This window comes from Lineus longissimus, chromosome 2 (assembly GCF_910592395.1).
Source record: "Lineus longissimus chromosome 2, tnLinLong1.2, whole genome shotgun sequence".
Lineage (NCBI taxonomy): Eukaryota > Metazoa > Nemertea > Pilidiophora > Heteronemertea > Lineidae > Lineus > Lineus longissimus.
The window spans coordinates 13,307,036-13,319,220 of NC_088309.1; the positions used below are offsets into that span (position 1 = coordinate 13,307,036).

The 12,185-nt window shown below is 40.1% G+C and overlaps 1 protein-coding gene across 2 annotated transcripts in view; it reads right to left on the reverse strand.

The window, feature by feature from the left end:
• Positions 1-12,185, reverse strand: part of LOC135482655 (developmentally-regulated GTP-binding protein 1) — a 520,179-nt gene that overhangs the window by 371,744 nt on the left and 136,250 nt on the right. For both annotated transcript variants that reach the window (XR_010446249.1, XM_064762906.1), the window contains exon 6: positions 3,364-3,549. Coding sequence is in view for 1 of the 2 variants with exons in the window: in XM_064762906.1 (XP_064618976.1) it covers positions 3,364-3,549 (186 nt within the window). In the remaining variant the exon portion in view is untranslated. The remainder of the gene's footprint in view (positions 1-3,363; positions 3,550-12,185) is intronic.

The following is a 12,185-nucleotide window of genomic DNA, read 5'->3' on the forward strand; positions in this document are numbered from 1 at the left end:
CAATAAAGAGTGTATTACAGCAAAAACTGTAAATTTGGGGCTTTAAAAATATCCAGTTGCCTTTATTCACATACTTTTACCCCAAAAGTATGGAGACCGTGGCTAAGATGGATCAAAAATGTGTTTCATGTTGTTCCAATTTTATTTTCGAGACTTATATTGGCATTTATGAGTAAGTCAGCAGAGTGTTAAAATTTGATATTGTAAAAACTTATTCAATATCCGAGAAAGTATCTCTTGATATATTAGATTATGGTAGCGTAGATCTTGCAGACAATAATGCTTTTTGTCGCGTTGAGTTTCGACATGTATTGCCAAAGTTATTGCAGTTTTTGTAACCAAGCCGCAAAACGTTACTTTAACTGGGAAAACCTAAGTCCCAAGCAATATGGAGACGTCATATAGGTAGGGTATTTCCCGGGGAACACCCGGGGGACCTCGGCTGTTCCTCGGGTTCCTGGCTTTTCCAAGTAATGTCCTGCCTCCCACTGGGTTGGGAGATCGAACTTGAATTTGTGCCCCCCCTGCAAAGATAGCAGCCCTCGGCCATGTTGGATTTTGGGTCGGTCCAAGATCAATAGGAAATCTCCCCTATGCTAGGCCATCACACCACAGAAGTTTCAGGTCTGTCACTCACTCGGTTCTCGAGTTATGGGGCAGAATGCGAAAAACAATGATGGCGTTATGGTGACTATCTTGGATTTTGGGTTCGACCCACAATCGATAGGGAACCTCCCTCTAAACCGCTCTAAATTTGTCTATATTGCCACCTGGCCATAGAATTTTAAACTATTATCATAATGTGCTGGCTTCTGAGCATGCTCAGACAGTTGCAAATCAGCACCCATTTTGAACACCCATTTTTCACATTTCTCCCACAAAATCAATCTTTTTCATACATTTACCCAACTTTCAATACTATAAATTACCAACAATATGAAAATTGCTTATCCCCTTTCAATTATCATAAGGTCAATTAGAATTGTCAGTTGAGTCTGCAGGCAGACTCTCGAGTCTCCGTCAACAGTGGGTGCTAGTGTCCCATGAGTCATTAATTACCGAATTGTTGAGACCATGCAGGCCCAACAAACCCAGTGTAGGAGTTACCCAGGATAAAATGAAGTTACCCGGTGTAGAAATTACCTGGGATGAAATGTCCAGCCATTTCAATCTCTGAGCAGGGCTCGACACTACACAAAGGATTTCACGGCAGGAAATATTGCTTCAGCAGGTAGGCAGCAATGGCAATAATAGATTAATATAGGACAATTAGGGGAATAGAGATTCATGATTTTTTGTAATTTTGTGATTTTTGATTTCATCATTGACCAAAATAAGAAAAAAACCAAAGAAGGAATACATATAAGATGTCAGAATATACCACACTTTTGACAAGTACTGTAATTTCTTGGAAGTTCCTAGAAATAACCAACAGCGCCACGACTTTCCTTTGACAGAACACGGAACTAAACTACATGTAATTAACATAATGTATTAAACTTTTTTCCGCTGATAATGTAAGAGTTTTGGCCAAAATTAATAGCACAAAAGTTTTATTTGTCAAGCAAACCACAATGCAACAGTAAATACCACAAATGTTGACTTTTCATGAGTCACTGGACCAAATAAAATTCCTTCTGCTGAGCCTGTTTTTGTTCAAAAGAATGACCGACCGACCGACCGAGCTCTAGAATGTACACAGTGCATTGTTACACGTTTACAATGTATACCAATACACAACACACCGCACACAATCGTCAATACTCGGTAAATAATTCTAAAATTGTACACTGTACACCTTTGATGTTCTGACAAAACAGACATTATACTATTTAATTTATTAAATGTCCAGTTTTCCCAAAACTTGGCAGACATGGTACCACCTGGGTTCACAATTCTCTAATGATATGGACAATACTCGCATTAGCCACCTGGAACAGGGTTATTAATTGAGGGAATTTTACCTTGCCATGCCAAGAGTTTCCTCTCAACCCTACATACATAGGTTGACGGGGACTAGATAGCTAAAAGTAAATCTTACACAGGGTTATTTTGGTCACCTTCAGTGTCACTCACCTCCCTTTACAGTCAGGCTGCACTTTATGTATACTAAGCATAATATCCGTGGCGCGGGCTGTTTTAGGGTGTTGGCTTACTGTGGGGTCCGGGCAATTTGGGTGAATTGAAATCATATGTCTGGGGGTTGTGATGTTGTCTTGATTTTGATATGCGTAAAATAGGTCGATGTGTGATGTGGAGCACTCCGCGCCGACCAAAGTGTTTACAAATCGAACATGATGATTTGGGGGGATGATTTTCCTCCAAATTACTAACACTATACACGTTTTTGGCCAAAACGACCGGAAAAATCAAACTCCACTACTCTTCAAAGTGGTCTCGACATATTTTGACGAACTATTTCGCGAATGGTGAAGAGTTGGCGTGTTACGAACTTAGTACAACAAATGCCGCGAGCATAGTGGGTGGCAGCACCAGACGGAGGAAGTAGTTCGCCTAGGGTTTTTTCGACACCCTCCGCACGGACTCCACTCGTTCCGGAACACTCGCTTACTTGTTAATCTGCAGCGGTTAGCCTGTTTTTATTGCAGTAAAGAAATGTTAATCAGGATTTTATATTATATTTTATTTTTGCCCCGGGTATTCATATAGAGAGCTGTGCGCTACTTTGCGCCCAGTGCTTGGGTCGGGTGAGGCGGTTTTCTTATTATGTGACGTGTACCACGTGATGAATTCCAATACGGTACTTAGAAAAATCAAGAGAGATTAACAACGTAAGGTGAAAGAGTACGACCAAAATAAAGGGGGAAAAATTGCGGAAATGGATGAATGCTTTAAACATATAGTGGCCCCAATACTTTCCCGGCTTATTTTTGTATAATACCACACTTTTGATTTAATAGATGGCCCCATATGCAAATCAGACCTGCTGAAAAGGCCCCTTATGTTAATGAGTATGCCCATATATAGAAAGAACAAAAAATACTATTTCTCAGAGATCGCTGCAAAGTTTACCCATTTAACCCGTCGAGAACCATCTCAATATCAACCACGACTTTCATGAAAAGTTTCAAGGTCATCCGATCTGAACTGACGGAGGAGATGTGTGACAAACTATTTCAGCTCTATGTCCATTATAGTAGTGGTGTTGTACTACGATGTGTTTAAAGAGTAGTATATTGCAGTGCATGCATTTGCACCCTGCTTTTTCCATCCAACAATTACGCAAATCAAACCCTATTTCACTGTCTTTCTTCTATCTGTGTGTGTTAACACTGGCTGCTCTTTTATCAAAAGACATTACAAATCATAATGGTGGGAATTATTATTGGTGGTTATACATACCTCTATAGAAATCTGATCGATTTTGTTTAAAACGTATATACAAGGAACATAGATTCTGTTTCCCTCAATACAATCAATAAGATCTTCAGGTGTTGCGTCACATCGCAAGGTAATGTCAGCATTGTGGATCTTGTATTCGCCAAGAATCGTCTTGACTGTGTCCAGGTCAAGCTCAGACTGGGCACACTGGAAGTAGTAAGAAAGCAAATGACCATCAAATGATACTAGAAACAAGTTTACAAAAGTTACAAACAAGAAATGAATGAAATGTCCCACGGTCATATGGGGCAACAAACGACAGGAGTGAATGGATGATTGTTCATAACTATTGTGGTCAGAATGGGTTGAAAATGTTCCCAAAAATTGTTCCACGCCAGACCCTTGTTACCCTACATCACTGTGTACAAGCACTTCATAGGCAGAGCATGCTATACTAATAGGAAGTACATTCCAATGGCCCAATTCTTTGTTGTATAGGGTGGACAAGTGCACAAGTGCACAAATCAATACCGACGAGGTATAGCTAATTGAAAAATAGTTGATTCTCATTGAAAAACCCTTTCGTAACAAAAGAATGTGACAATGGACTCTACTTCCAGGAGCTAAAGCATGCTCGTACACTGTGCATATTGATTTCTCAGTCAAGTCGGATTTTTCAGATGATGATATTTTATTTGAAACCTGAAATAAGTGAAACATACATTTAGCACCAATACACATTTAATGATGTAAATTAACCAGAATTATTTTTTGATTTTTAAGAAGATAAAAGTGGACAAACCGAATGACAATATAATTGCGTGATGCAAACTAAATGTGAATATAATGCAAAATGAAACGGCCAGGGGCATTGTGCTCACCGTATAGATATTTGGTGCTTTGGAATTCAACCAGGTTAAGAAACATTGTACATGTATAGTATATAGGTCAAACCAAAGTCAGACATGTGATGTATCGTTGCTTGGAGTAAGTACCATTAGAATATCATAAAAAACAACTCACCAATAAACGAGATATTGCACTTTTCCCCTTTTTTAGTTTTGGCCTCCTGGTGGCCCAGTTGAGTACCAGATCAGATCAAAATTTTGTGTACCAGGTTACATGATGTAGGGAGTCATGTGTACCAAATTTCAAGTTCATAGCTTTAGTGGTTAAAAAACGTGCCGTAGTTACACTCAAACGAACAATTTACGCCATTTGACCTCTGTGACCTTGAAAAACAGGTCAAATCAAAAACTCATACGATATGTGATGTATCCTTGCGAGGAAAACCTACCATAAAAATGTTATTGAAAACGAATCACTAATAAGCGAGATATCACACTTTCTAGGTTTTCACTTCTGGCCCACTGGTGGCCAAGTCGAGAATCAGACCGGACTGAAATTCAGGGTCAGAGGTCAGCTGACCTAGGGATTAACAAATGTACCACAGTTACGCTCAAATGGCCAATTTACGCCATTTGACCTCGGTGACCTTGACAAGTACATCAAATCAAATGAAACGGCCAGGGGCCATTGTGCTCACCGTAAGTATTTTTAGTAGACAGTTACAGAAAGTGCTACAGTATGACAATGGTGAATATATTTTTAACTTTGACCTCAGTGACCCTGACAGGTAGGTCAAATAACAAACCAGGGTGATATGTGATGTAGACACATCCACCTGACCATAACAATTTCATCACTCGTTACACTACAGCAATCGGCAAAACACGATTTCCAAGATGGCCGCCAAATTAAATCTATGGCACCAAATGAATAAAAAAATGAAGAAAATGTAAGATAGAACTCAGAAAAGAAAAAAGGAAAAGATGAAAAATAAAAATATTTTTGGCTGTCCTTGACCGGGGTTTGAAATCACGACCTTTTGATTGCCACAATACGAGGAAAAACCCACAAAACATGCAATTTCGGCCATATTTGAATTCCGATCTGGCTGAAACTTAGCATACAAATAGTGGCTTCTTAGATGCATCATTACACAAAATTAAAACTCTTTACATTGAACAACGACAAAACGTACCAAGAACGGTAAAGTTTTCAACTTTGACCTCTGTGAACTTGAAAGGTGGGTCAAATCAAAAACCTGTAAGATATGTGATGTATCCTTGCTGGGAGTACCTACCATGAAACTTTTATCAAAAACAAATCAGTAGTAAGCGAGAAATCACACTTTTTGAGTTTTGAGTTTGGGCCCCCTGGTGGCCAAGTCAATAATCAGAACGAACCAAAATTCAGTGTAAAAGGTCAACTGACCTAGGGGGTCATTTGTTCAAAGTTTCAAGTTCATTACTGTTGCGGTTGAGAAACGTGCCATAGTTACACTCAAACGGCCAATTTACGCCATTTGACCTCTGCGACCTTAAAAAGTACGTCAAATCCAAAAAATCGTGCAACATCTGAGGTAACCTTGCTAGGGGTCCCTGCCATAAAAATTTCATCAAAAACAATTTGCTAATAAACAGGCTATTGCACTTCTTATATTTTCAGTTTTGGCCCCCTGGTGGCAAAGTCAAGAATCAGATCAGGCTGAAATTCAGCACCAGAGGTTATCTGATATAGGGGGTTATATGTACCAAGTTTCAAGCTCATAGCTTTGGTGGTTGAGAAACGTGCCATAGTTACACTCAAACGGCCAATCACGCCATTTGACCTCTGCGACCTTGAAAAGTAGATCAAATTAAAAACCCGTAAGATATATGATGTATCCTTGCTATGAGTACCTACCACAAAAGTTTTATCGAAAACAAGTCACTAATAAGCGAGATATCACACTTTTTAGATATCCACATTTGGCCCCCTGGTGGCCAAGTAGAGAATCAGATCGGACAGAAATTTAGTGTCACGGGTCATCTGACCTAGGGGGTCATGTGTACAAAGTTTTAAGTTCATAGGCCTAGCGGTTAAAAAACGTGCCACTGTTTTTGAACTAGGATACGACGGACAACGACGACGCCGACGACGGACGACGGACACTGCGGTGTTGTATAGACTCCCCTACGGTGAGCCAACAAATCAGTAATAAGCGAGAAATCACACTTTTTGAGTTTTGAGTTTGGGCCCCCTGGTGGCCAAGTCAATAATCAGACTGAACCAAAATTCAGTGTAAAAGGTCAACTGACCTAGGGGGTCATTTGTTCAAAGTTTCAAGTTCATTACTGTTGCGGTTGAGAAACGTGCCATAGTTACACTCAAACGGCAAATTTACGCCATTTGACCTCTGCGACCTTAAAAAGTAGGTCAAATCCGAAAAATCGTGCAACATCTTAGGTAACCTTGCTAGGGGTCCCTGCCATAAAAATTTCATCAAAAAACAATTTGCTAATAAACAGGCTATTGCACTTCTTACTTTTTCTGTTTTGGCCCCCTGGTGGCAAAGTCAAGAATCAGATCAGGCTGAAATTCAGCACCAGAGGTTATCTGATATAGGGGGTTATATGTACCAAGTTTCAAGCTCATAGCTTTGGTGGTTGAGAAACGTGCCATAGTTACACTCAAACGGCCAATTCACGCCATTTGACCTCTGCGACCTTGAAAAGTAGATCAAATTAAAAACCCGTAAGATATATGATGTATCCTTGCTATGAGTACCTACCACAAAAGTTTTATCGAAAACAAGTCATTAATAAGCGAGATATCACAGTTTTTAGATATCCACATTTGGCCCCCTGGTGGCCAAGTAGAGAATTAGATCGGACAGAAATTTAGTGTCACGGGTCATCTGACCTAGGGGGTCATGTGTACAAAGTTTTAAGTTCATAGGCCTAGCGGTTAAAAAACGTGCCACTGTTTTTGAACTAGGATACGACGGACGACGACGACGACGACGACGGACACTGCGGTGTTGTATAGACTCCCCTACGGTGAGCCAAAAACCCGTATCATATGTCATGTATCCTTGCTAAGAGTATTTACCATAAATTTTTTGTCAAAAACTAATCAGTAACAAGCGAGATATGGCACTATTCAAATTTTTGGTTTTACCCCCTGGTGGCCAAGTTAAGAATCAGACCGGACGAAAATCAGTGTCACGGGTCATCTGACCTAGGGGTTATGTGTCCCAAGTTTTAGATTTAGTAGTTAAGAAACGTGCCATAGTTACACACAAACGGCCAATTCACACCATTTGACCTCTGTGACCTTGAAATTTAGGTCAAATCAAAAACCTGTAGGATACGTGATTTATCCTTGCTCTGAGTACCTACCATCAAATAAAATTGAAAACAAGTCACTATTGAGCGGGATATTGCACTTTTTACTATTTTTAGTTTTGGCCCCCTGGTGGCCAAGCCGAGAATCAGATCAGAACGAAATTCGGTGTCAGAGGTTATGTAGGGAGTCATGTGTACCACATTTCAAGTTTATAGCTTTATTGGCTAAGAAACGTGCCACAGTTACACTCGAACGGCAAATTTATGAATCTGTGACCTTGAAAAGTAGGTGAAATCAAAAACGCGTATGATATGTGATATATCCTTGCCAGGAGAACCTACCATAAAAAGTTCATCAAAAACAAATCACTAATAAGTGAGATTTATAGTGGCCAAGTCAAGAATCAGACCGGACCGAAATTCAGTGTCAAAAGTCATCTGACCTAGGGAGTCATGCATACAAAGTTTTGAGTCCATAGCCCTAGTGGTTAAGAAACGTGCCACTGTTTTAGAAATAGGATACGACAACGACGACGGACGACGGACACTGCGGTGTTGTACAGACTCCCCTCCGGTGAGCCAAAAACAGTTCCCAAAAGATACTCACAAATCCAAACTACCGAATACAAATGTAAACTTAAATTGACTAGAGTCAATTTGAAAACTACCGATGAGCACGTAATAGGATACCGTGACAAAAAATTGACTTGCCTGTCAATTTGAAGACTGCACTCTGGCACCAAGATAGTGGAAAGTAAGACTTAACATCTTGCTGCTGAACCTCTTGAAAGAAAGAGGTTCAGCAGCAAGAGGTTTATTTTTTCACTTTTTGCATAACGCCCCTGGTGGTCAAACGAGGAATGACATCTGGCAGCGATTCGGTCTCTGAGTAGCAGTCACCCAGGGGTACATGTGTACCAAGTTTGAGTACAGTAGTTTCAGCAATTATGAAACGTGCCACCCATGTCTTACGACTGCTGGACGACGGATGATGACGTACCTGCTACGACATAGATTCACGGGTGGGCCAAAAGTTGGTACCGGTCTACAAAAGTTGCATGTCGTCCAGGACTCAAACTTTTAGATACCTTCCATGTTGTGTCTATATTTGATATGAAATGGTTACATTTGAAGGCATTTTCTTTTCAAGTTTTGGGTGGCTAAATGATTCTTTTTAACTCTGATGTCCCCTCAGCAGCTGTTGAAAAGTACTAGCACCTATCTTGAAAGTGGTGTAGTCTCACTCTGAATTAATGAATAGCATTCCGCGAAGTTACTATTTATAGCTCACAAGGTCATTTGAATAAGATATTGATAACGTTTTAGTCACGTGACAGTCGGATTTCGACGCATTTGAGCTTATTTCAAAGTCAATTATCTTTGACCCTGCATTGTTTTTAGCATGAATGATACCATAGAGTCAGAGAGAGAAATATTCAAAACAATTATGTAGTATTTCCAACACTCGGACATGTGCCAGATTGAATCTAACTGCCCTAGTTGGAAAGCCTGAATCCATTACGAAACCGCATGTTTGTCCGACATTACCTGTAATTCAGCGATGGGGAAATAGAGAGCAGCAGCTGCAGTGACGTCATCTTCGCGGAATGCTATTGTATGCAGCCCGGTGAACACTGCACTCCCTGTTTCAGACAGAGCATGCTGACAGCCCTTTGCACTCACTTACAAGTAGGCCTACAATCTCCACATATGATTGCCAAATTCAATGCACCGAACAGCACATCAGCTTTCACTTCCAGTATTAAGTACCATAGACTAGTGACACTGCCTTGAGCTTCGCTTGGCGGGGGTGTTATTGTCACTTTCCTGCATTTGGCTCAGCTCTCGAACGGCAGAGAACACAGGCCTATCCACCCGAAAACACCAAAATAGAGCGCTATAGGTTGTTTAGGGAGGGCCAAGCCAAGGACGAGAGTTTATCCCGTTGCCCCAAGCCCAGGCCGGGCCAGGGCTGGGTGGTTCTAGGACATCTGCCCCGCGGACGTTAGCCCCCCAAACTTTTGCAACCATAGGACATGCACCCCGGATGTTTACCCCCCAGACTTTTGCCACCATTGGACATCTGCAGCCAGACATTTGCCACCCAACATTTTTGTATTTAAAATTCACCGCATCATCATGATACATGTATATTAATCGCGGAAGTTTACAACTAGGTGTAAATTGAAAATTGATTATCCATCCACAAGTCTCCCACGGCTATGGCAAGCCAAAGCGGAATTTATTCAAGACTGTGGAATTACTATTCAAGAAGTTAAATACATGTTCAAGACCAAAATATGTTCAACCCCGAATCAAATATTGTCAACCTTGAATCAAATATGTCCAACCCTTGAACATTTTCAAAACATGAATACAAAAAGTTGTAAAATCTCATATATGAAAATTTAATGCATTCTTGAATACTTTTGTTCAACCTTGAATCAAATATTGTCAACCTTGAAAGAAATATATTCAAGACTCACGTGACCATACCCAAGACGCACGTGACAACAAAATTGATGACGTAGACCCATGGTACTTCTGATGCGTTTCGGAGCTCGAATTCTTCGCACGAGGTTTAACGAGTTTTACAAAACTAAACAGACACACGACTGACGATGACAGAAGAAGAATCCTTATAATGGACAAGGAGAAGCTAAATTTACTGGCTCATGCCAGTAATTTCGAAGATCTCTTGCGGGATCTTCGAAATTCTGTGATGGGTGCTCCCTCAGAAATGAGGGAGCTGATACAGCAGGTGGTGGCTCACCCTGTGGTTTAGCAGTTACAGCCACACAATCATTTATAGGCCGACACAATTTGTATAGGATTGTATTTTGAGGGTTTGTAATGTTTGCCATGAATGCCACTACTGGTAATTCAATCATGTCATGAAGCGCAACGCATCAGAAGTAGCATGGGTTCTACGTCATCAATTTCATGGTCACGTGCGTCTTGGATATGGTCACGTGCGTCTTGAATATATTTCATTCAAGGTTGACAATATTTGATTCAAGGTTGAACAAAAGTATTCAAGAATGCATTATATTTTCATATATGAGATTTTACAACTTTTTGTATTCATGTTTTGAAAATGTTCAAGGGTTGGACATATTTGATTCAAGGTTGACAATATTTGATTCAAGGTTGACAATATTTGATTCAGGATTGAACATATTTTGGTCTTGAACATATATTTAACTTCTTGAATAGTAATTCCACGGTCTTGAATAAATTCCGCTTTGGCTTGCCATACACGGCCAACATTTCGGTTCTTGCTGCATCCCTGCTGTGGGTGTGCTCATTCATTCTTTCAACTATTCTGTTACTGAGTTAATGAAATCTGGCTTTACATTTACTTCTTAATTCACACTCCCACGACTCACTCCCATCTGCCCGATCCTTTTGTTTGACGTAGCAGTATCCATCATAAAGAAGTTTTCTTCCACCTCTGCTGGTAGAGGCAAACTCCATTGTCGGTGAAGGTATTGGAAAGTATATTCTCTCAAGGTATGGCAATAAATTCTCAGGATTTGGAACATTGCAGATTCACACCACTATTGCTGCCTTTTTTCCCATGGTTGACGTTTTTGTGATTTGATAACTTTTAGCATCTTGTATTCAGTACTTAGCTTGAAATGTACTGTTTTTATGGCTTATTGAACCGTAGTGGTGGTCCCTTAAAATATGATACATTTAGATTATGTAAATTTACATACTAATAATTAATATGGGTCAAATTCAAGAAAGAATGAGAAAACCCAAAAGTACTGTTGAAAACGGCCATGGATCCATCTGAAACTTTAAAAGACTTGTCCTCAGGACCTAGACGTTTAGTTGCAAATATATCTCAGTTATGACAGTCTCTTCTGGCGATACCAGAGTGTTTTTGGCAGCAATTCCACTGAAAACATCAAGTTTTTCCATCTAAGCTGTGGCGACTTTGCCACGAACAACCCCCAAAGTCCGGTGGAAATTTCACTTGAATAGACCACACTGCATTTATTTTCGGGTGAAAACATGTTTTTCTCTCTATTCAAAATGAATCCCGTCATAGCTTCGCAATCGACTAGAAAAGGGATGATGGGACAGGAAAATGTGTTAGTTCACTTTATGTCCGATCGCGTCTTACTTGAAAAAATGTTACACGATGAGTAGAAGGATTCATATTGAAAGAACCCAGATTCTTCAAATCATTCTCAGAAGTAATATGTTTCAATCAATCAGAACATTGTGCTGGGTGTAAATGCATCGTCTGCATTAACTAGGATTTGAGATTTGAGACTATGGTAACATGTACCCTTGAGACTGACATAAACCGGATCCGGATGCTGCCCGTGTTTTTTGTGATATTTGGGCTTCCCCATTTTCGATTTTGAGTAAATCAGAGATTCGGAACTGTTAAGAAATCAAATAAGCTAGAAAACCCAACTCATTAGGTAAACTATCTGACAAACATGTCAATGTTAGAAGCCCACGTTATAAGCTGGTTTGTGGAAATTTGGGCTAGAATTATGAAATAACGAGCATTGAAGTGATGCAGGAATTCAGCGATGAGAAACCATGCTCTTTTTATCCCGCCGCGTCCTGAGATGGCAATAGTTCTCCGTAAATCTCAATAAATATGAAAGAAATGATCAGTTGTCACGCATATTGATGTTCTTGAGC